This window comes from Chlamydotis macqueenii, chromosome 1 (assembly GCF_036417535.1).
Source record: "Chlamydotis macqueenii isolate bChlMac1 chromosome 1, bChlMac1.mat, whole genome shotgun sequence".
NCBI classification, from domain to species: Eukaryota; Metazoa; Chordata; class Aves; order Otidiformes; family Otididae; genus Chlamydotis; species Chlamydotis macqueenii.
The window spans coordinates 62,861,197-62,883,084 of record NC_141556.1 but is presented as its reverse complement, the minus strand read 5'-3'; the positions used below and the strand labels follow the sequence as shown (position 1 = coordinate 62,883,084).

Genomic DNA, 21,888 nt, shown 5'->3' with positions numbered 1-21,888 from the left:
GGAGGTATGAGCCGTTTCTGCTTTCTAGATGCATCATCAGGCTGCCAAATGACTTCACTTCCCTGTTCTGTAGCTGCAGCCTCTCCTTTTTGCTCTGTGCTCTCCTACCCGTCTTTGTGTTGGTGGTTCTCTTTGCCAGGAAAGAGCTTTAGAGTTGCTCTGTTTAAGGGAAACGCTTCACATAGTGACTGAGCTGACCTAGCAGCTCACAGCTGCCAAAAAGAGATGTTCCCCTTCCCGTTGCCTGCTTGCTGGTGCCAACTCTGGGCCTCATTTGGCCCCTTGGTGACCTATCCAGCTACTGATACTAGATACAAAACCACCAGAAAATAAGTTCATTTCTGCTGGGCTGGTTTGCTGGTTTAGTGGCTGCATCTGCTCAGGCAAGGATCAGATGAACATAGCGAAAGCAGCAAGAGGGAATACATGGAGGTGGGTGGTAGGGGGAAGGGAACCACTTATTTTCAGGGGCTGTGAGGTCTCAGATTGTCTCAGCTGCCTTCTGCAGCCCTACTCTAACAGATGAACTGCTGGCTGGACTGTACCCATATAAATGTCAGGGCCAGGATGGGTTTGTCACAGTTCAGGTGAGTGGGACCCAGAGTTCCAAACATCAGGTCTCATGGCCGCTCCAGTGGCTCTATGGCAGCAGGATGCCAGAGAAAGAGAGAGACCTGTGGATACATTCCTTAGCTCAGAAAGTCTAGGTCAGATTTAAGTGGCTGTAACTCATGATTCCTTTTGTTACTCAACAAGAAACTATCCCTGTAAGTTCTCCTAGCAAGAGTCCTGCTGAGTAATACCTCACAGTTATCGGCCATGTTTTGCGGCCAAGTATTGAGCCAGCTTTTAGCTTGCCTAGTTCGGTGTCACATTAGTTTTTTCATGTAGTGTGAGGTCTTTTAAGCAAGACATTACACGATCTAGTGATTCTAGAGCAGTGGACTAGCCCAAGTAGATGCTGTTGTAAGAGTTGTAGTTATCAACCATACCTCTACCCTTGCCAAAAAAGCCCCACCCCAGCCTGAAATGAAAGGCTTGTTTGACAATACTGAAAGGCCTTAATTACATTTTTAGCCTCTCATCAAATTCCCTGTTGATGGCATCCCAAATTGATAGTTCTGTTATTTTACACAAAGATGACGTAAGGCTAATTGACTTATCATTACCTCTGCTTTTTTTCTTGTTCCTTTACATTTTTGCGTTATGCTGGCAGTCCTTCAAATGCTCTGAGTTGTGCTAGTGTTCCAGGATTAAAAAAAAAAAAAAAGTATTATTAGTACAAAGCATCTTAGCCATTTTGTTAGGCATGGGTAATGTGACACTAATTAATTTTGAAAATGTTCTCCTTCAGCAGGATGCTGCCTCATCTTTTCTTCAGTTACAAATTGCACCTTTTCTATTGCATAAGTTCTAAGAAATGCTTTTTCAGAATATTGTCCGTCCAAATGTGGATACCTTTAAATGCAAAAGTGAAATCAATCACTCTTCTAAACCACTCAAGTAAGCAGTAACCAGATACCTTCCTCGCATAACAAATCTCAAGGTTTCTTGGAAGAGGAAAATTGAAGTTATCTTTTTGTATTTTATCTTGAGGAAAGGGAAGTTGCCGCAGCAGACAGCCTTTACACCAACTTGCAGGTCCCTAGGCTACTGTGATAGTCACAGGCAGGTTCTGGCCCTTTGCATGGATTTGAAGTAAAAGAAGTTGAGAAGGGCTAGGTTCTCCAGCAGATAGATAGCCCAAACAACAGAAGAGAGCAAAACTAACTGTAACTGATAGGACTATAGCCTAGAAAATCTTCAGCCTTGCATGTTAGGCTTTCCCTGAGCGTTGTTTTACTTAGTGTGTGCGTATGTGCGCACATGGGTGTACATACGTGGATGTATACATAAATACAGAAGTGTGGTTTCCTCAAGGATTCAAAAGTGCCCTAGCTTGAGTTTGCTATTCCTAGTGTAGAGAAAGAGTAAGCAAATAGAGCAGCCACTCCGCGGTGTGGTCTGCTGGCATAGGAATGCATCGCCTTACCTGGACCTTTAAATTGCAATCACGGTTTCTCTTACCACTTGGGGGAGACATTAAAATTAAAGCTTGTCTTCAGAGCTCTGGTAGCGGCCAGTGAGGGTCACCTTCTTCCAGATGACAATGTTTGGCACATGGTATATAAGATTTATGCTGTACTACACTTTACTTGGTTTGGGTTGATTGTGCTAGTGCCTTCCTGAGTGTGGTTTTTTTTTTTTTTTTTTTTTTTTGGTATTCCTCCAGTTCAGAGGTGTTGCCTTTTTGCCATGACTGGATATTCCAGTCTAGCTTCACTTAGGATAGATGCTAAACTTGAACTGCCCAGTGGTAAGTAAAAGAATTTGTCTTCAGGCCTCCAGCTTTGTCTTATGGCTGGCTCCTTAGAGACAAACTAAAGCAGAAAATAATTACACAGATCTGTAATGAACCTAAGAAAAAGTTATCACTGTTTTAGTTAGCACAAGAAATACACAAATCCAACTGTAATAACAAATGAAGCTGTTTCCTTGCATCAGAGTCTCTTCCTTCTTTGTGGCTCAAGGTAGCGTTGAGGATCCTGCATCCCCTCTCCAGTATGTGACTTCTCTGAAACTCTGACTGGCTGAGACATTCTTCCCTTTTGACAAGCCTCTTTCTTCCTACCAGGATTTCTGTAATGCCTTGGTCTTATTCTCTTCTGCTCTCGATCACAATTGTGTTGTCAGTTCTTTTATTTTTATCAACTTCTTAATCTATTTTAAAGCCTCTGTGTATCAGCATCTAGTTTCTTTGTTCTGCCTCTGGAAAATATCACTGATCTACACCTGGGCACTTGCGGAGAGAGTGAAGAAAACTGGCTTCTCTGGGCTTCGGCTGTCCTCTTGCCTCTCTTTGAAGGTGAATCATTCATGGTAATGACTCGCTATCCTTACCTCCCTGTGGAATCTTAGTTCATTGTGGTAGTTAAAAAGTAATCGGATGACAGTGAGCAGACTTCCCTCTGCTTTAGGGGACCCTGTGATGATGATTTATTTATCATTTTCGTTTCAGCAGGAGCTATGAACCCCTGTCAAAGATCAGGGCTCCGCTGTGCGTGTGAAGGCTGTGCGGTGTAATGGGAAGATGGTCGCTGTCTCACTGAATTTGCAGCTGAGGCGTTGAAGCGTTTTGCTTTCATGTGCCAGGAGCATTTGAGACTGTTTAACTGAAGGAGAGAGGGCAAGCTGGGACAGGGGTGCGATAGCAGGTCCTTTGAGAGACGCCGTGAAGGGGGCCTTTAGCGGGTTTGTACGGCACGTTACTTGTGCAGCTGTATTTCAGATGTTAAAAACCCAGGAGCCAAAGGAACAGGGGACAGTAATGGACTTTCCTTTGTTAGCAGAGAGCATTGATTACAAATTGCATCCAGGAGCCTGCCAGATAAACAGCTCGAGAAAGAACATGACTGATGCTGGAGGAAAGATGCTTCATTGAAATTTGCTCTTGCTGTGCCCAGCTGCTTCGTGAAGGGGAGGACTGTGGCCGTGTGGATTGTGGAAGATCCAGAAAAGCAGGCTGCAGAATAAGCTGTCGTGTGCTATGACACCGAGTAATGCAAATCAACTCTGTTCCAGGAAAGCCATTTCCATGTCAGCCTCTACATGAAAATTATCTGACTTGAACAAGGCTTTATTTGTAAAGTTAAAAGAATTATTCTTAAGGATTGGAATTTGTCTGTGTCATGGAGGAATGGCCAGAATGGACTTCAAAGTGCAGTCTGAAGATGAGATAATGTGCAACAAGAACTTTTTTTTTTTTTTTTATTACCAACAGCCCAGAGAGGAACATGTCAGCTTAAAAAGTATATTTCTGTCTGAACGGTCCAACCTGCTGTTTTACAAGTAATGTGTGGTGTTACTGCATTTTTCAGTGATTAAAGAAGGAAAATACCTTTCAGTCCCTTCTGCTCTGGGTTTGACACTTCGTGCATACCCAGTGTTGCTATTCCTGCGTGTAGCTGGTTGCTCAGTCTCCTTACGGCTTGAATGGGTGATTTAGAGCTCCAGGAAACTCCAATTGCTTTTGTTTTGCTTTTAATCTGGATGGCACTTGGGAGCAACACTTGAGCCCACTTTTTTTTTAGGCAGTTTTTTAAGTTCAGAGACTCTCCTTGAAGTTTGCTTCCTGCGATCCTTTCATCCAGTCTGTTTGAAATTCTGCTTTTCCTTTGGCTTTGTTTGGCATCTATTCAACTACCTTCTGTTTTGTAGTAGGTAGCAGCCTTTGTTAGTAGCCCGCGATAGCTTACTCAGGCTGGTGTTGGTGATTGACTGCTCAAGCACACTGGAAGGTAATTGAAATAATTTCACTGCTCTTCTTGTCTCATGCTGTGGTTGCTAAAGGGTATTCTACTAGTGCTGGGGTAGGGAAGAAAAGTTATGTGTATTCCTTGCTCTGTTTTGTCTCTTATGAGAATTCACATTATGAAAAGGACTGAGTTACTTTTCTTTCCTGTGAGCTCAACTCTTCTCACTCCATAGGTACTCAAGAAGTCATGAATAAGGTGCAAAGAAAAAGAGGAGGCTGAGTTTATTTTCTGTATTTCCACAAGCCTTTGAACCCCACTTCTGTGCTTCCACTCACTGTTCGTGTACGCAGGAGCCTTGAGGTTGGAAGGATTGTCTCTTCTTCCTTTCAGAAATTAATGATGTTGTTCCTGGGTGACCACAGTGCTTTGCTGCTTTTCACGAAGGGAGCTCCAGAGATCTTTCACTCTAATTCTTGTGGTATTAAATTAATGCAGCAAAACAGAGCTCTGGACTCAAACTATTTAGATGCATGTGTGGTAGCTTCTCTTGTTAAATTCTGGGGCTTTGCAGCCAGCACCGGTGTTATTTTGTGATGTAGCAGATTGTCATTTGTTCCCTGGAGCATTCTCACTTCCAGTGGGTCCTTCATGTGGCTGGTTCAGCCGCCTGCCAGGAAATGGAATCGCTCCTCCGGAGGTGTTTGTGCCTCCTTTGTACCTGTGTGGTGTGGAAATGAAACGTGTGTCTGTGTGTGTGAAGTGTAATTTAATAATTTGTGGTGGTTTTTATTTATTATTGGGAGTAATTGAAAATGAGAGAAACAGAAGAATGAAAATCTGAGCAAGAAAAGAAAAATAGAGAGGCATTCTTTCTCCTTCTGGCATCAGAGTACTCCTGGTTTTCAAGTCACGGGGAGCAGGCAGAGTATCCAGTATTAATTTCAAGTTTATCATAGGCTGTCTGGTATGTACAGTATTACAGCATCTTTCCTGTAATTACAGGTCAGACAACATTGTCGTTGTCACCCTTCTACTGTAATGGATTAGAACTTGCATAAAATAACTAGCTATGAGTTGAGATTTTATGCACGCTCTCAGACTGAGAGCCAGCAAATCCTTTATTTTTAATCTGGCATACTTAATTATAGGCTGGTCTGAGAGCACTGCAAGTTAAGGTTGTGTGATGGCTCCATTATGCAACTCTATTTTCAATTACTTATCACTTTATCAAACTCTAAGCAGCTGGGCTTGAAGTTTTCCAGGGCTGGTGTCTGCCTTAGGTGGAATTACTGAAAAATTTCAGTTAAAATAAGCTCCATCATTTCTGAGACAAAGGCTAAAGAAAAAATGTTGGCTTGCTTGTTTTATTTTTGGGATCTTTCTGAGGTTTTTTTTTTTTTGTTACTCTGTAGAGGTGGTGTTTGATTTTTATGTTGGCTTTGACGCAGGGATTCAATATTTGGTGAGAGGAGGTGTTTTTTGTCAATGAATGTACTTTTTGCCTTTGTCATGCAAATCTGGGCAAATTGTAAGTCTTTGAAAAGCAACAACTAGCACACATTCACTGGAATCTCTTATGTTTTTATACATAATTTTAAGCTAATATTGCTGATTCTGTCTTTGCTAAGCAGATTCCCACCCTTTGTGTGTGCTGAGGGTTGACCAGGCAGCAAGTCCCTGAGAGCAGCTCAGCTTACAGGGACTGGGAAAAGCATTTCTGTAATGGATCCCCCATGCGATAGCATCAGTGAAGCTTGGGCACAAGAACTGCATGTGGGGAGCCTGCCTCACTCCTCCAGTGGCCCTTTTCCTCGTGATTCTTGCACCATCTGCATGTAGCACTGCCAGGGAGGATGGAAAGGTGGTGTAAACGTGGGTGTCGAAGTGGTGAGGAAGGAGGGGGCTTGTGCAAGCGGTCACAGGATAAATCGCTGCATGGAGGACGGTGAATGGCTGATACAAAACAGCGTGAGACTGTGTTGGGAAGGGATCAGTTGGGGAGCTCACGGCAGGAGGTGGGGCAGTGGCTGGGTGAGGGGAGCAGCACATATCCGCTCAAGGGAGAAGCAGAGATTGGGGCTGGGGGTGACAGTGACACCATGGATGAGGAAGAGCGGGTATGTGGTGGTGCTGCCAGAGGAGAAGATGAGGGCTCACTGGTGAGGTGTCATCACCCAGCAAGGGGCCTAGCATTTTGGTTTAGGAACTCTTCAGTTTTGCTGTGTTTTTTACTCTCTGCAGAAGTATAAGAGAGGCCCCCTGGCAGGCTGTGCCTTGTAGCTCCCTTGCGTGAAAGACAACCTGCTGCTTCCGTCAGCTCCCCCATTAGCTCACTTGGCAAACGTCTCTGCCATAGTCCTAGGGTCTTTTGATGACCCTTGGGGATGCAAAATGATGCAATGTGATGGATTTTTAATGAACTTTTAAAAAACTTGAGAACTAGCACAGAAAATTGCATTAAATGCACATTGTTGAGGTTATAAAGTCAAGCTCACACAAGTTAGGAAATGTCAGAACAAAGTTGGGCTGTGGACCATTAATTCAGGCTCTCTGTAGACTATGAAGTGATCTCTGGAACTCTGATCACATCTTTTTCTAGTCAGCAGGACCTCTGCCACGTTCAGTGCACTGGATGGATGGTGACCCCTTGATGTTAACTTAAAAATAAATAAATAAAATAATTATTTCCTGTGCCATGTAATCATGAGGTCTTGTGCATTTATCCAGAACTGTCTAAAGGGAGGTGAATTGTCCCTGCAGTCTGTCAGAGCTGCTCACTTGAGGCTACAAGTGGGGAAGATGCCCAGAGGTTTGTTCCAGTAACTTGGTCTCTGCTTTGGTGCCTACCATCCTGCCATATGTACACTGACAGGTTGGTCTCCAAAAGGGGGGGGGAGGACTGTGTTCCCCACCTCACCTTCAGTTGCAGAAGATGTCTCAGGCCCAAAAGCGCTGGGAGGCATTGAGACTCTTGAAGCAATTTTGACTTTCCCAGGGCTTTTCCTGGCAGGGTGTGACTCCGTGCAGCCCTTGTGCCAGCTGGTTCTTAATAGCACCGTGTGGCTCCGTACGTACTGTTGCTGTTGAGGAATGTGGTACAAGACCTGAACTGTAAAACCAGTTGCCTGACTGCACCAGACATCAAGTAAATTGTCTGAGAGACCAGAAATACATGGATTAAGAAATGAAAGGCAGCTGAGGTAGGTGTAGGCTAGTGGGAGTACAACTTAGCTTTGCCTGCACAACACATCACTACTTGATGTGTATAGATCATGGGATAATTTTTAGGTAACGCTTTGGGAATGCAGCCACCGTGCCATTGCAATCCCTTTTTGACCCTATGAAATAAGGGGCCAGTGGCCTAGTGAGTACCTCCTTTATGGCAATGAAAAGCCAGAATGATCAGGCTCTTAAGTGGATTTTCCTCCCTCAATTTAAACATGAAACTGCATCCCACATTGATACCATTATTCCTGGTATTTAGGAATGGTTGAGATGCATACAGGAGCAGGTGCCATGTTTTCTGCAAATGGAGTTACATCACTAGGATATGAACTTGCATAACAATTAAGAAGACTAATTAAGCTGAAACTTCATGTCCTTTTAATTATGCAATTAAGATGTCCCAATTACAAAATTAAGCTATGTAATTATGTGCAGAGTAAGAAAAAACTTTATGAACTTTTACTGTGGTTTCTGAAAATTGTGTTTCTAGCAAGGCACCTGTTCATGCAAACTTCAGTCTTCCTGGCCGAAGCTGGAACATTTATGACATTTGAGGTGGTACCATTTTCTCTGTGTGCCTCACAATATCTGTGTGAATAAAAAGGGGGAAAAGGAAATTGATCCTTAATAAAGATATGGTACCAATGGTCCTAGGGAGCAAAAGGAAGACTTGGCCTGTGGTTAAGGCAGCAGGGCTGTCACATGAGAGCTGAGCTTAGCTATCAGGTCCAACCCAGGCTTCCTGCAGACATCCAGAACTGTGTATGGCCTCACATATGCACCAGACCTCCGATTGGCTGTGGAGACGCTCCTTCTGGTGAGGAGGTCATCCTTTGTATCGGCATAGAGTGGAGGTCCCACCTCTTTTTCCAAGGATATATGTTGCTATAAGGATGCAACAGACTCTGCTCTTGACCTCCATCATTTTGTTTAAAGGTGTTGAGGCAACGATGAAGGGCTGAAGCTGTGGATTTATGGCTCTTGTTCTTTTACTCTTTATTTGGAAGAATCACTGCCCAGTGTGAAGGGCCTGTGCTCTGGGAGAGGTGATGAAGTATTGTCATTGGCCTGCTGTACGGACCATCTGTCTCTCCCAGGGCTACTCTGGAGCATGGTGAAGCATGTTGCTTTTCTATATGGGCTTTTTCATTTAATTGGCCTTGATTCACTGCTAATTCTTTTTTTTTTTTTTTTTGTCTTTTTTTTTTTTTTTCTTTTAAGTCAAAGCAATCCCTAAAACTTTAAACACACTGTGACAACCTGCAGCCTTATTACAACCAGTCCCTTGGGCCTATTGGTTCTCTTAAGATAAGAGACACTAAAAAATTGTTCAGCAGATCAGAACAGTATGGATTAAAAAATTATTGTTAGCAGATAGATGAGGTATAAATTCAATATTGGGCATATAATTTGGCCTCTCCTGCACGTTATTCCTGGCGCGTTAGCAAATGTTTCAATGAAATAGTGATCCTATGGTCACTTAGATTTTGCAGCTGGAAAACGTCTGCCTCTGTGGAGGCAGATGGTGCAAGTGTGTGTGATGTCTGTCTTTTTCTTGGGCAATTATGTCAAAATTAAAACATTAGGAGTGCATGCAAGTGATTAAGGAGAGCAAGTGTTACATGGAATTTCTCATTATCTCTCTGAAACTGGTATTACAGCCCTACAAATTCGTAGTTAAAAAGTATAGATTTGTTGAGCTTGAATATGAAATTGAAGTACTCAAGTAGCCTTATCTCAAAAGGGCTAAAGTCCTTTTTGAAGCTTACCTCTAGAATTTCCTGACATTATACTTCTGGGGTTTTTTTGGTTTTTTTTTTCTTTTTCTTTTTTTTTTTTTTTTTTTTTTGGCAGGGGGGAATAGTATTAATTCCCTACTATGAGCCTGGTATTCTACAAAACCAAATGTATTTCCTTTCAGCAAAACCTGCCATTTTCACCAAGGATACTGCTGGGTAACATAAAGGGCAATTTGGTAACCTTTGTTGGCCAAGGTTAGAACAGGTTATGAGAGGGATTTACTTTTCCCATTTTTCTCTCCTCTGCCCTTGTGAGAGGGTGCCTCAGGACCTACCTGTCTTTTGGGGATGGACAGCTGATTAATTTTGTGTTTTGTTCTGTTTTTCTTTTAGTGAGTATACTTTCTGGAGGCACTAACCAGAAGTGGTTGTATCCACCTAGGGTGGTATCCACTTTGTAATACTCACCCGCTTGTAAGACCTGGGTTCTGCGTGTTCCTCTGTCAGAATGGGACTAGAAAATTATTTTCAATCTTAAATATGATGAGCAGAAGACTGGAGGAAGGACTTGTGTGATGGCAGCTCTCCAGTGACCTTGCTGCAGTATTTGTAACGCAAAATTTCCCAGAGAGAGCTAAAAGCACAATGTCTAACTCTGTAGCCAGCCCAGGGATGACATAAATATTTTGGGGAGACTGTGCTGTCTAGGCAGCACTTCTAGGAATGCTTGTGTATTTTTAAATGAGCCATCATTGTAATGTTGGGAGGCTACTGTTATTCTGTATGTTATCACTACTTTGTGAGCAAAACACATCCTACTGTTAACTGGGATCTGGTATGGGTATATGTAAATAGAGGCAAATAGGTGAAAATGCATGACAATTATCTCTTGTTTGGCAGGAATGATTTCCATTATCTCAGCAAAATACTTTATTTTCCCACTCAGTCTTCCAAGTAATGCACCTCCCAGCTCCCAACAATGAGATTAAATAACCTCACTTTTTTTTATCTCTGAGTGTCCTAGTTTATAGCTTTCAGATATTATTAGGTTGTGCATTACTTAGATGTAGCAGTGACACACTGTCACTACTGAGAGAAATTTGGGGTAATTTCAATGGTATATTGAACTCTGTGATGCAGAATTGGCAACTCTGTAATGTTACCTGCTACACAAATTGATTGCACTTAATGGTAGACTGTATAATACTTTTTCTTGCAGCACTGATCAGTACTGACCTGGCTGAGCAGATGGCTCCTTCTGTTGATTGCATGTCCATCACCACTTATGTTAATTATCTGTTGATTTTAACTCTTTCTCCTTATTTTTTGCATAGTGTTTTGTGGAGAGAAGTTTACGTTTCAGAGAGCTTAAATCTACCATGCTGTCCTACAGGAATGTATTTGGCATGTTAACTCTTTTTTGACGGTTGTGTTGAATATATACAGAGAGCATCTAGCTCTGAGAGGCCATTTGAATGTCTTCAAAGAGTTATTGAATTGTTTATTGATCTACTTCATTACTCCTGTTCCTCTGGTTCCTTTTGATGTCTTGTCACTTTGTTCAAAATATAATGCCAGGGTTTTAAATTAATAGTTGTGCAGGAAGCCCTACATGTGTAAATATTAGGGTATGTTTCTCCTTTGAGTGAGAATGTGCTAGATTGTTCAGTAAATATTGCTGCCATCAGAGTCTTCTCCTTTTTCATGTCCCTCCCTTTGCACAAAGATTCCTTCCTCTCAAGGAAACTGAATTGTCTGAGGTTTTATAACAGTCTAATCTCTTACTCTGCCATTGGAAGCTTACAGACTAGTTCCCTGCTTAGGAAAATAAATTTGATTAATTTTTCCCTTCTTCCCTTTAATCTTTTCCATGACTCTCTTATATTTGTTCAATTCATGAATTAAAAGTGTGTGCTGATTTTTTTTAATTATTTTTTTCCCCCCTTTCATTAATTTATTTAATCACCTTTTGAGGCTTTTTAAGCTTCTGGAATAGACAACATCCATGGCAAGGAGTTCCATAGTTAGTATATTGATTATTTGGATAAGTGCTTAATTTTTAATCCTGCCACCTGAATATTCATTTGTGGATTTTATTTTTTTTTTAATAGTGGGTAATAAATAATGGAGGGAGACAGATTTAGGTTAGATATTAAGAAAAAAATTTTACAATGAAGGTGATAGAACACTGGCACAGGTTGCCTAGAGAGGTGCTGAATGCCCCATCCCTGGAAACGTTCAAGGCCAGGTTGGATGGGGCTCTCAGCAACCTGATCTAGTTGGGGATGTTCCTGCCCCTTGCAGGGGGGTTGGACTAGATGACCTTGGAAGGTCCCTTCTAACCATAACCATTCTATGATTTTTTTATTTTTGAAGCCATGCAGAATCTTAAATATATTTGTCATATTCTACATCAGTTGCTTCTTTTTCCAGGATTAAGATGATAGCCTGTTCCTTATTCCTTGTATGGAAGTTGTTCCATATTTTTGGTCATCTGGGTCACCTCAGTATATCTTCTATTTCTAGATTTTGCATTTGACTTAGCCCCTCTACTCCATTGGCTGGTCTTCTACCCTTAGTGTGCACCCACAGCAGCAGCAGGAACTTGCTTGATACTAGATTAATTTTTGTGATAAATTGACATGGAAATGTGTTAAGTAGCAGAGCAGAAATAAGACTTCCCACTGGTCACAAGGCAGGTTCAGGACTTTTTCATTTGGATGCGCAGCTTCTCCAAACATGTTGTGACTGCCTGCAAGGCAACCCTGCCTGTTTGCACTCTTCCAACTTCTAGCCCACCAAATTCCCAGCAACAAAACTTGACCATGGTTTTCCCAGTGCACTTAGCACACAGCTCAGTGAGTTACTGGCCAAGCATGTGTCGTGGGTGTGCTGAGTATTTGAATCAGATGAATTAGCCTCTTTGAGTTACTGGTTGCTTCTGGCTGAAAAGGCAAAAGTTTTTGCCATGAAGATGTCAGATCCATGTATTGCTTATGTGCATTGTGAGTTATACAGGACAATTTTAAATTTTTTTTTTCATAGAAGAAGCCCTCAAGTCACTCCTTCCTCTCTCTCCCCCACCCAAAATGGTGGGAATGAGCTGAAATATTGCAGAGGTGGGGAAGAAGGGTCTTAAAATAATGTTTAAGGTTGCACAACATAAGCTCTTACATTAGAAACAGCCAAAGTCAAGATCACCTGTGCAACATCAGTGCTGCATGCAGAAAAGAAGGAAGATCTATCAGTCTTTAAGCACTTGCATACAGTTTTATTTTCTGCAAAACTGCAGATAGTTCAACAATACCAGAAATATTGTGAAATCATAGGGTAGAGCTAGATGTGTTTATGGATGAGGTTTGGGTTTTTTTTGGTTTTTTTGTTTGTTTGTTTGTTTTTTTCCTGCTGGCCCTACCCTTTCGTTGTTTTATTTCAGTGTGTAGCTTGACTACAGCACTTCTGTTTCCCATCTCATTGTAAACCGTGTTTCCTTACCTTCTGAAAACCTACTTCAAATGTGTTATGGTTTTGTTTAGTGAGGGGGGGCCTAAGGTGGTAGCTTCTGTAGGAAACTGCTAGAAGTTGCTCCCCTTTGTTCAGTGAACTCGGCCGGGCCTAGGGCGGACCTGCTGCTGGCCAAGGCCGAGCCAATTGGTAGCAGAATGTCCCGTGATAATGCCTCTGCGGTAATGTATTTAAGAAGGGGAAAACAGGAGAGAGAGAAAAAAAAAAGAAGAGAAGATGTGAAGAAGCTGAGTCAGGGCAGAGGCGCAGAGGGGGAAGCGCAGGCCTCATGGGCCTTGTGGGCCTCACCCTCTGGCCTCTTGCCAGGCGGCTGACTGGGCCCAACTCGGCCCGGCCTGGCTGCAAGAAGTGGAGAGGAGATGAGATGGATGATGTGAAGAGATTCTGAGAGGCATCTGCCAGCCTGTTGTGAAGAACTTTTCTTGTGAGAGAAACAGCTGCAGATGCCAAGGTCAGTGGAGAAAGAGGGGGAGGAGTGATGCGGCTCCTGGCCAAGATTCCCCTGCAGCCTGTGGTGATGACCGTGGTGGAGCAGATTGTCCCCCTGCAGCCCATGGAGGTCCACAGAGGAGCAGAGATCCACTTGGAGCCCGTGAAGGACCCCACATCGGGGGAGGTAGATGCCTGAAGGCAGCTGTGGCCTGTGGAGGGCCCACTGGGGCAGCCATTCTGGAGAGACTGCACTCCATGGAAGAGATTACCCATGCCGGAGCAGTTTCACGAAGGACTGTGACGTATGGGTGGGACCCCACAACAGAGCAGGGGAGGAATGTGAGGAGTTCTTCCCCCGACCATGAAGCAGCGATGTAAAACAACGCGTGATGAACTGACTGCAGCCCCCATTCCCTCTTCTCCCCCTGTGCCACTTGGGGTGGAAGGTAGTAGAGATAATATTAAGCTCGGGAAGAAGGAGGGGTGAGGGGAGGTTATCTTGTTTTCTGTCTCATTATCCTGCTGTTTGTAGTAATAAATGAATAGTTTTCCCCAAGTCGAGTCTGTTTTGCCCGTAACAGTAACTTTAAGGATTGTCTCCCTGTCCTTATCTCAAACCTCAAGCCATTTTTCCTTATATCATCTCACCCTATTCTCTTGGAGGGTGGGGGGAGTGAGAGAGACAGACTGCGTAGTCTGGTCACGATCAGGGCTAAACTACGACAAAATGTAAGTGAATAAAAAAGCATCAGGGAAAACCATGTTAGGAGGGGAAAAGGGAAAGCAAATCTGCAGCTGTATGGAGCTGCCAGTGATGTTCAGAAGCTGACAAAGATGAACCGCTCATCTAAGAGTAAATAGTCTTCAGAGTCTGGGTGTCTTTTGCCTTGTGAGACCAGGTGCACTGTACTCATTAGTTCTGCTCTTTTAAAAGATATTTGGTGATCACATCGTTTACTTTGTGTAATATGAGGCTCTGTTGCCATCACTTTTCACTCTGCAGTACATGAAGACCAGGAGTCTACAGAGTGTCCAGTCTGCAGTGAAATTATCAGTTAGCTGTAGCCCAGCCTGGTGTTTTGTGATCTGCTGTGTATTTTACAGTGAAAACATCCAGGATAAAATGCTGCAAAATTGATGGGTTTCCATTGAGAGAGATTTTGATCTTTTCCACTGTTTACATACTGAAGATGAGGACTTTGCTATGACACAGAGACACTTTAGGAAGATTTCAAACAACAGCAAAAAATCCTGTCTTTGGGGAAGAAAATGTATTGTGTAGGCTGTTTGTCGTTTTGAAGTTAAAACATCTTTTTCCCCCCAAGAGTATTAGCTGTTTCAATAAGGAAAAAGTCTTACTTTTTTTTTTTTTAAAAGCGGTTAAGTAACCAACAAGTCAATAATATGTATAAAACGTGTAATAAATGTCAATTTCTGTGCCTATATTCCATGACAGCCTGTCATACTGAAGTAGTCCCCTTGCATAGACTGAAGACACATCATTTCTATTGAGAAGGTTTGTGTTTGTGGAAGTTTGTACTCCCCATTAAAAAAAAGTTGTTATTTGAAGATGATAAAATCTGTATCTTTTTATGATTCTTGTAAAACATCTTCACAAAAGAAAACCTGTTAAGACAAGAGATACTGTGCTGCAGGAAATCTTGGGAAATGGAGGTACGAAAAGCCACTCACTGAATACTTAAGTCCCATTCTGCTTTGCTGGTCAGGTGAGATTTAATTATGTTAATTTTATGTATTTCATTTCACATTGTCATTCTTTCCTTTCCAATCTGCTGGAGGAAAGGACTGTTTTCTGGCCATTTTTCTCTCTTCTTTTCTCTTCCTTGGGCTTTAGGTTTGAAGGGGGAAGAGGATATAACCAGGCTCACTAGAGATGAGCCTAGGGGTGGCATGCCGATGTTGGGGGTGAAATCGATAGTCCGACTCAAGTGCATCTACAGTAATGCATGCAGCATGAGCAACAAATAGGAGGAGCTGGAAGCCATTGTGCAGTAGGATAGCTATGACTGAGTTGCCATCACAGAAATGTGGTGGGATGACTGGAGTACTCCAATGGATGGCTATAAGTTCTTTAGAAGGGACAGGCAAGGAAGGAGAGGTGGTGGGGTGGCTCTATATGTTAGGGAGTTTTGATTGTGTGGAGCTGAACGGTCGTGGCTGAATGCTTATGGGTAAGGATGAGAGGGAAGGCCAGCAAGGCAGATATCCTGCTGGGAGTCTGTCCTAGACCACCCAACCAGGATGAAGAGGTAGATAAAGCTTTCTACAAGTGGCTAGCAGAAGTTTCATAATCGCTAGCCCTTGTTCTTGTGGGGGACTTCAACTTACCAGACATCTACTGGAAATACAACACAGCAGAGAGGAAACAGTCCAGGAGGTTCCTGGAGTGTGTGGAAGATAACTTTCTGACACAGCTGGTGAGTGAGCCTAGCAGGGGAGGTGCCTCGCATGACCTGCTATTTACAGACAGAGAAGGGCTGGTGGGAGATGTGGTGGTCAGAGGCCATCTTGGGCTTAATGACCATGAAATTATAGAGTTCTCAATTCTTGGTGAAGTAAGGAGAGGGGTCAGCAAAACCACTAGCATGGACTTCCAGAGTCTTTGGCCTGCTTAGAACACTGGCTGAGAGAGTCTCTTGGGAGACAGTCCTGAAGGGCAAAGGGTTCCAGGAATCAATCTGGCCATTGTTGTAAGAGATAACAAAAATGTTTTTACAAATACATTAACAACAAAGAATCTCCATCCTTTACTGGATGTGGGGGGTGGGGAACATTGCCACCAAGGATAAGGCAAAGGTGGAGGTACTTAATGCCTTCTTTGCCTCAGTCTTTAATAGTCAGAACAGTTGTCCCCAGGGTATTCTGCCCCCTGAGCTGGAAGACAAGGACAGAGTGCAGAATGAATCCCCCACAATCCAGGAGGAAGCAGTTAACAACCTGTTACGCCACCTGGACACTCACAAATCTATGGGGCGGATGGGATCTGCCTGAGAGCACTGAGGGAGCTGGTGGAAGGGCTTGCTGAGCCACTCTGTCACTTATCAGCAGTCCTGGTTAACAGGTGAGGTTCCAGATTACTGGAGGCTTGCCAATGTAATGCCCATGTCCAAGAAGGGCTGGAAGGAGAATCTGGGGAACTACAGGCCTGGCAGCCTGACCTCAGTGCTGGAGAAGATTATGGAGTGGTTCATCTTGAGTGTACTCACCTGGCATGTGCAGGACAACCAGGCAATCAGGCCCAGCCAGCGTGGGTTCGTGAAAGGCAGGTCCTCTTGACCAGCCTGATCTCCTTCTATGACCAGGTGACCTGCCTAGTGGATGAGAGAAAGGCTATAGATGTTATCTACCTGAACTTTAGCAAAGCCTTTGACACTATCTCCCACAGCATTTTCCTAGAGAAGCTGGCAGCTCATGGTTTGGACAGGTGTACCCTGCAATGGGTTAAAAACTGGCTGGATGGCCAAGTCCAGGGAGTTGCAGTGAAGGGAATTAAATCCAGTTGGTGGCCAGTCACAAGTGGTGTTCTCCAGGGCTCAGTGCTGGGGCCAGTCTTGCTCAATATCTTTATAAGCAATCTGGATGAGAGGATTGAGTGCTCCCTCAGTAAGTTTGCAGATGACACTAAATTGAGTGGGGGTGTTGATATGCTTGAGGGTAAGAAGGCTCTGCAGGTGGATCTGGACAGGCTGGATTGATGGGCTGAGGTGAATTGTATGAGGTTCAACAAGGCCAAGTGCCAGATCCTGCACTTCGGTCACAACAGCCCCGTGCAATGCTACAGGCTTGGGGAAGAGTGGCTGGAAAACTGCCCAGTGAAAAGAGACCTGGGGTGCTGGTAGACAGCTGACTGAACATGAGCCAGCAGTGTGCCCAGGTGGCCAAGAAGGCCAACAGCATCCTGGCTTGCATCAGGAACAGCAAGGCCAGCAGGAGTAGGGACATGATCGTGCCCCTGTACTTGGCACTGGTGAGGCCACACCTTGAATACTGTGTGCAGTTTGGGGCCCCTCAGTGCAGGAATGACATTGAGGTGTTGGAGCGCGTTCAGAGAAGGGCAACAAAGCTGGTGAAAGGTCTGGAGCACAAGTCTTATGAGGAGTGGCTGAGGGAACTGGGATTGTTTAGTCTGGAGAAGAGGAGGCTGAGGGGAGACCTCATTGCTCTCTACACCTACCTGACAGGAGGTTGTAGGGAGGCAGGTGTTGGTCTCTCCTCCCAAGTAACTTGTGATAGGATGAGAGGAAATAGCCTCAGGCTGTGTCAGGGCTTGGTTTAGATTGGATATTAGGAAAAATTTATTTACTGAAAGAGCGGTCAAGCATTGGAGCAGGCTGCCCAGGGAAATGATGGAGCCACCATCTGTGGAGGCGTTCAAAGAATGTGTAGACGTGGCACTTCGGGACATGATTTAGTAGGCACGGTGGTGTTGGGTGGATGGTTGGACTTTATGATCTTGGAGGTTTTTTCCAACTGTAATAATTCTATGATTCCTCTCTCCTCCCTAACCCCCAAAACTTGTGCGCTGTTTGCCCATTAGGTTAAACCAGAATACTCCTGCTTGCATCATCTAGGGCATTTCAAATGAGGCGTAGGTGGATTATTGGACCTGAAGGAGGAGAGTCCAAGTCGTAGCAACGGATTAGCATAGTTTTCAGAGTCAACAAGGCTGTACGGTGGGATTAAGAGGGAATCAGCCCATCAGGATCTGAGGGCACTGCTTCTGCTGTCTCTCTATTATGTCATTCAGATGACTTGTGGACTCAATAGACTAAAGCGTTTGACATGGTGACCCCTATGCTACGTGCAGTTCACAGTTTTTAGTTTGGGCTAGATTTAATTTGCTCCCCAGGACTAAACAGTCTCAGCACACTTGGGGTTCAAAGCTAAAGGACCGCTCATTAGTTGCCCTGGTAAGAGGTGAAGGATTGGAGCAGAGCTTCAGGTTCAGTTTCCTCTCAAAAAAGTGTGGTTGCATGTGCCAAAACTGCCCCAGACACGGAACCATTGTGCAGGGGGAGAGCTTTAAAACTGTACTATTGCTCTGAACTAAGGTGTTGATATAGACACAGCCTTCATTAATCTTAAAGATCTTCTGCCCAGGTCCTCCTGGTGATAGTGTTCAGCATGACAGTATTCACTACTATTGTGCCTTTGGCTAATCGAAGCTGCTGCTGTTAGCTGCTGCTCTTTCAGGTTTCACTAATTGAAGTCCACTGACTTAAATCCATTGTTTGTATTAAGGAAGGGGGAGGGGAGGAAAAAAAGACTTCGGGATTGAATTTTTCTTTTTTCTTTTTTCTTTTTCTTTCTTTTTTTTTTTCTTTCTAGTATTGTCCCTGTCAACATACCACAGTTTCATCTGAAACAAGGGATGCATGAAGCTTTTCTGTCTGGGTTTTGTTTCCCTGTATTTTTTATCTTTGTTTAATTTGCTGACTGGCAGCTGGAAAATCACTTGATCAGCATCTCTGGCCCAAATACTAGGCTTGACTTGAACATACTGACAGTGTCTTGGCTCGTGCACAACTGAGACTAGTTTGAATTCTTGTTCTGTGATCTGTATAGGTAGCAGTGGTGGAAGAAGAAAATAATAGTCTGAACATCTGTCTTATTCCCTTCCCAACTGTGCCACAGTAGTCAAAACCCAAATGCCTATTTTGTTCTCCTTTGTAACCTCACATAGCTTTAGAGAGCCACTTCTGACTTACAAGACCCTCTGTGGGAAGACGAGCAGCTCTGTTTCCACTGCTCAATTTGCAGGCCTGTGTTTGAGTCCCTTGATTATTTTGCCGTCTTTGAAGCACCAGTGTATTGCATTTATTTCTGTGACCTAAGGAGATGTTGAGCAACGTTGGCAGTTCTGTTTGGCCAACACAGAAAGCATCGTTTCCCTCTCTGAATCCAGAGAAGTAATCTGAACCAGTTTCTATAGTAAGCCCTATCATTACAAGATCCAACATTAAATTAGTATCTTGTTTTTGTTTTTTGTTTTTTTTTTTTTTCCAGGTACTCCACCTCTGCATTCTCCAAACTAAGCAATGTAGGGATCCGACATCCTCCACCTCTTCCTTTCATTGGAAACCTGCTCTTTTTCCATGAGGTAAAATATGGTTTTCTTTGTATCTGTCCAAAGTTGTGGGAAGAGTGGATAGGAGGTAGGAGGAATTGAAGGGAATCCTACACCTCAGCGGTACCATCTCTTCAAGCGTCTCCTTCTGGAAAGAACAAGCAAAACTCTGCTTTTTGAGTGAAATAGTAGAAGTAGTTGTGTGCAAGCAGCTCTAAATTCAGGGTAAAACAAACTTGAGGGAAACAAAATGTGTAAGCTCCTGCAGTTAATTACTTGAGCTTTTCCAAGAAAGTTCATGCCCTCGGTGAAACAAACTTAGTTATGTGAATAGAGCAGATTATGTTAACTAGCCCCAACTGGTTTGTTCTGAGTGGTTTTGGCTCCTATGACCTTTCTGATTGTTTGTGCTTTTGCTGATTGTACACATTTATTTCAGAGCTTGTAACTTTGCTTGCCTCCTAAGCAGTAATTGGAATTAGATACCACTGAATGCTGTTGCTCTGTGCCCCAAATACTGGGACTGGGAGGAGGGAGGAAGGGGAGGTATTGGTGTTCTGCCTCCAGATTTCATTCCATTATTTTTCTCACCCATCCCCTTTCATTGATCTGCTAATGCTATGTTTTTGTTCCTTGCTCAATTTCAGTAATGCTTCTGAAGGTCCAAGATCTCTGAATAACAAGGAGCTGCCATGTCTCTGGTTGGATGTTACAGTAAAATCTCTCTAGAGTCTCTCTGTTGCAGTTCAACAGCTTTTGAGGAAATCTAGGCTAACTCCAGCTGCTGCCCAATTTCCTCTTTTAAGTGCATGTTCATCAATATCCTGAAATTTGAATTATTAATGAGAATATAGTGCCTATTACCTTGGTCTTCATGGTGATTGTCTGTCAATATATGACTCATTATTAGGTAAAACCCATTTAAATCCCAGTTTTACATGTACATCTGATTTCATTTAGAAAATAGCAAAAAAGGGTAAACTTGATCCACTCTTGATTAGTTTGAACTGGAATTGACAAGGGTGACTAACATACAGGGGATGCTGGTGGTGGGGAATACAGACCAGTTCACCCTCACTCTTCTGGTTTAAATTCAGCTGGGTGGCATGTAGCTACTCATTCTGTAGCTCTTTGGTGACAAAATCCAGTTACTGTTAGTCACTTGCTAACACCTGCTGTAGGAAAAGGTGCCTGGAGAATAAGTTATTTTGCTCTGTTGTGAGTAGGCTTGCCCTGTGCCAGTGTACAAGTGGAAAGTTTTTATGAACTGCTATCTATGATCTGTTAGTCAAATTTCATTACCAGAGTTGCATTCATTAAATTCACTTAAAGCAGGCTAATGAAGAAAAGATAAGCCTGATGTGACTAACTTTTAGGGGGGAAAAAAAAATAAAGGTAGCTGTTGAAGCTCAGAGTACCAAGAAATAACAATTTCAGGCAAGTTTTTTAAACAGAATTGAGTGATGCAAAACCATGACCCTCACCAGGCTGTATGTCCAGCACTACAATGCTTCACTGTCCATCTTCTCTACCATTCTATCACTGCTGGTAGGAACAGGCAGGGATAAGTCTAGGCTCTTTGTGATTTCTTGTTCTTCCCTCATCTATTTTGCCATGTTTTCTGGATCTGCTCCTGTGGCTGCTTTCTTAGAAATAGTGCCCATAGCAACGCACTGGTGATAGGAGGGTTGCTTTTATACTGCAGGCTGTTCTCTCCGAGAGTGTTTTCAGGGACACAGGTGCTTCTCCCAGCAGGGGAGAAGCAGAGGCTGCCCATCACCTTCCTGGGGATGGGGATGATTTTAGGGGCTTAGTTGCAATGGGCACAGCTGTGCACGAGCAGCGGTTCGTTGTGGGCTGGGGTTACTCTTTTTTTTTTTTTTTTTTTAATAGGAAATAGCAACATGCTGATCTGTTCTGTCATTACATCTATCATGTCAAGAAGTTCTTGCACTTGTGTGTTTATGCAGCCTTGTCTTTTCGCTGAACTGGCTTTTTAGAATCCCTTTTTATATAGGCCAGCTCCTTCATGGTATCACTAATGTTGTGCAGGGAAAACGCACAAGCCACACTCCTATTAAATCGTCAGACTAGCTGTTTTCAACCCATGAACCATTTATTTCTGAGAAGTTCATGAATGGTGACTAAGAGGAATGAATTGAGGTGGTGTACGGGAATCTGTGTATGTGTAATTTATACACTTCCAGTGTCAAATTTGGCCTGTGGAACAACACAGGTTGAGAATCCCTGCACAGCAATGAGACCTAGAAGAGAAAGGGAAATCAAAACACTTCAATATAGACAGCTTTCCTGTCCAAAAAGTGCCCTCATCTCATGGTTTCAGGCTTTCCTCCTAGAATATGATTGCTAGAAAGTTAAGGAAAAAATAAAGGAGGAGAGGGAGTCCCTTTGACATAGTCAAGTAAATCTAGGACCTAGGAATTTAAGAAAAAAGCATTAAATGTCAAAAGCTCTCAACAAATTTGTGGGAGTAAGCAGTATTTTTCAATTTGTAGTGGCATAAATTCAAGGATTTGCTTGTCTTCTCCCATACCTGGGTGTAAATCAGTTCTACTGAAGTGAC

General features: G+C 43.3%; 1 protein-coding gene across 4 annotated transcripts in view; it reads left to right on the top strand.

Annotated features, from left to right (window-relative positions):
- TBXAS1 (thromboxane A synthase 1) overlaps positions 1 to 21,888 on the top strand; it is a 240,724-nt gene that overhangs the window by 41,085 nt on the left and 177,751 nt on the right. For 3 of the 4 annotated variants that reach the window (XM_086754539.1, XM_086754548.1, XM_086754565.1), the window contains exon 2: positions 19,244 to 19,337. The exons of the other annotated variant lie outside the window; for it this stretch is intronic. In XM_086754539.1, the coding sequence (XP_086610665.1) occupies positions 19,244 to 19,337 (94 nt within the window). The remainder of the gene's footprint in view (positions 1 to 19,243; positions 19,338 to 21,888) is intronic. 4 annotated transcript variants of the gene reach the window in all.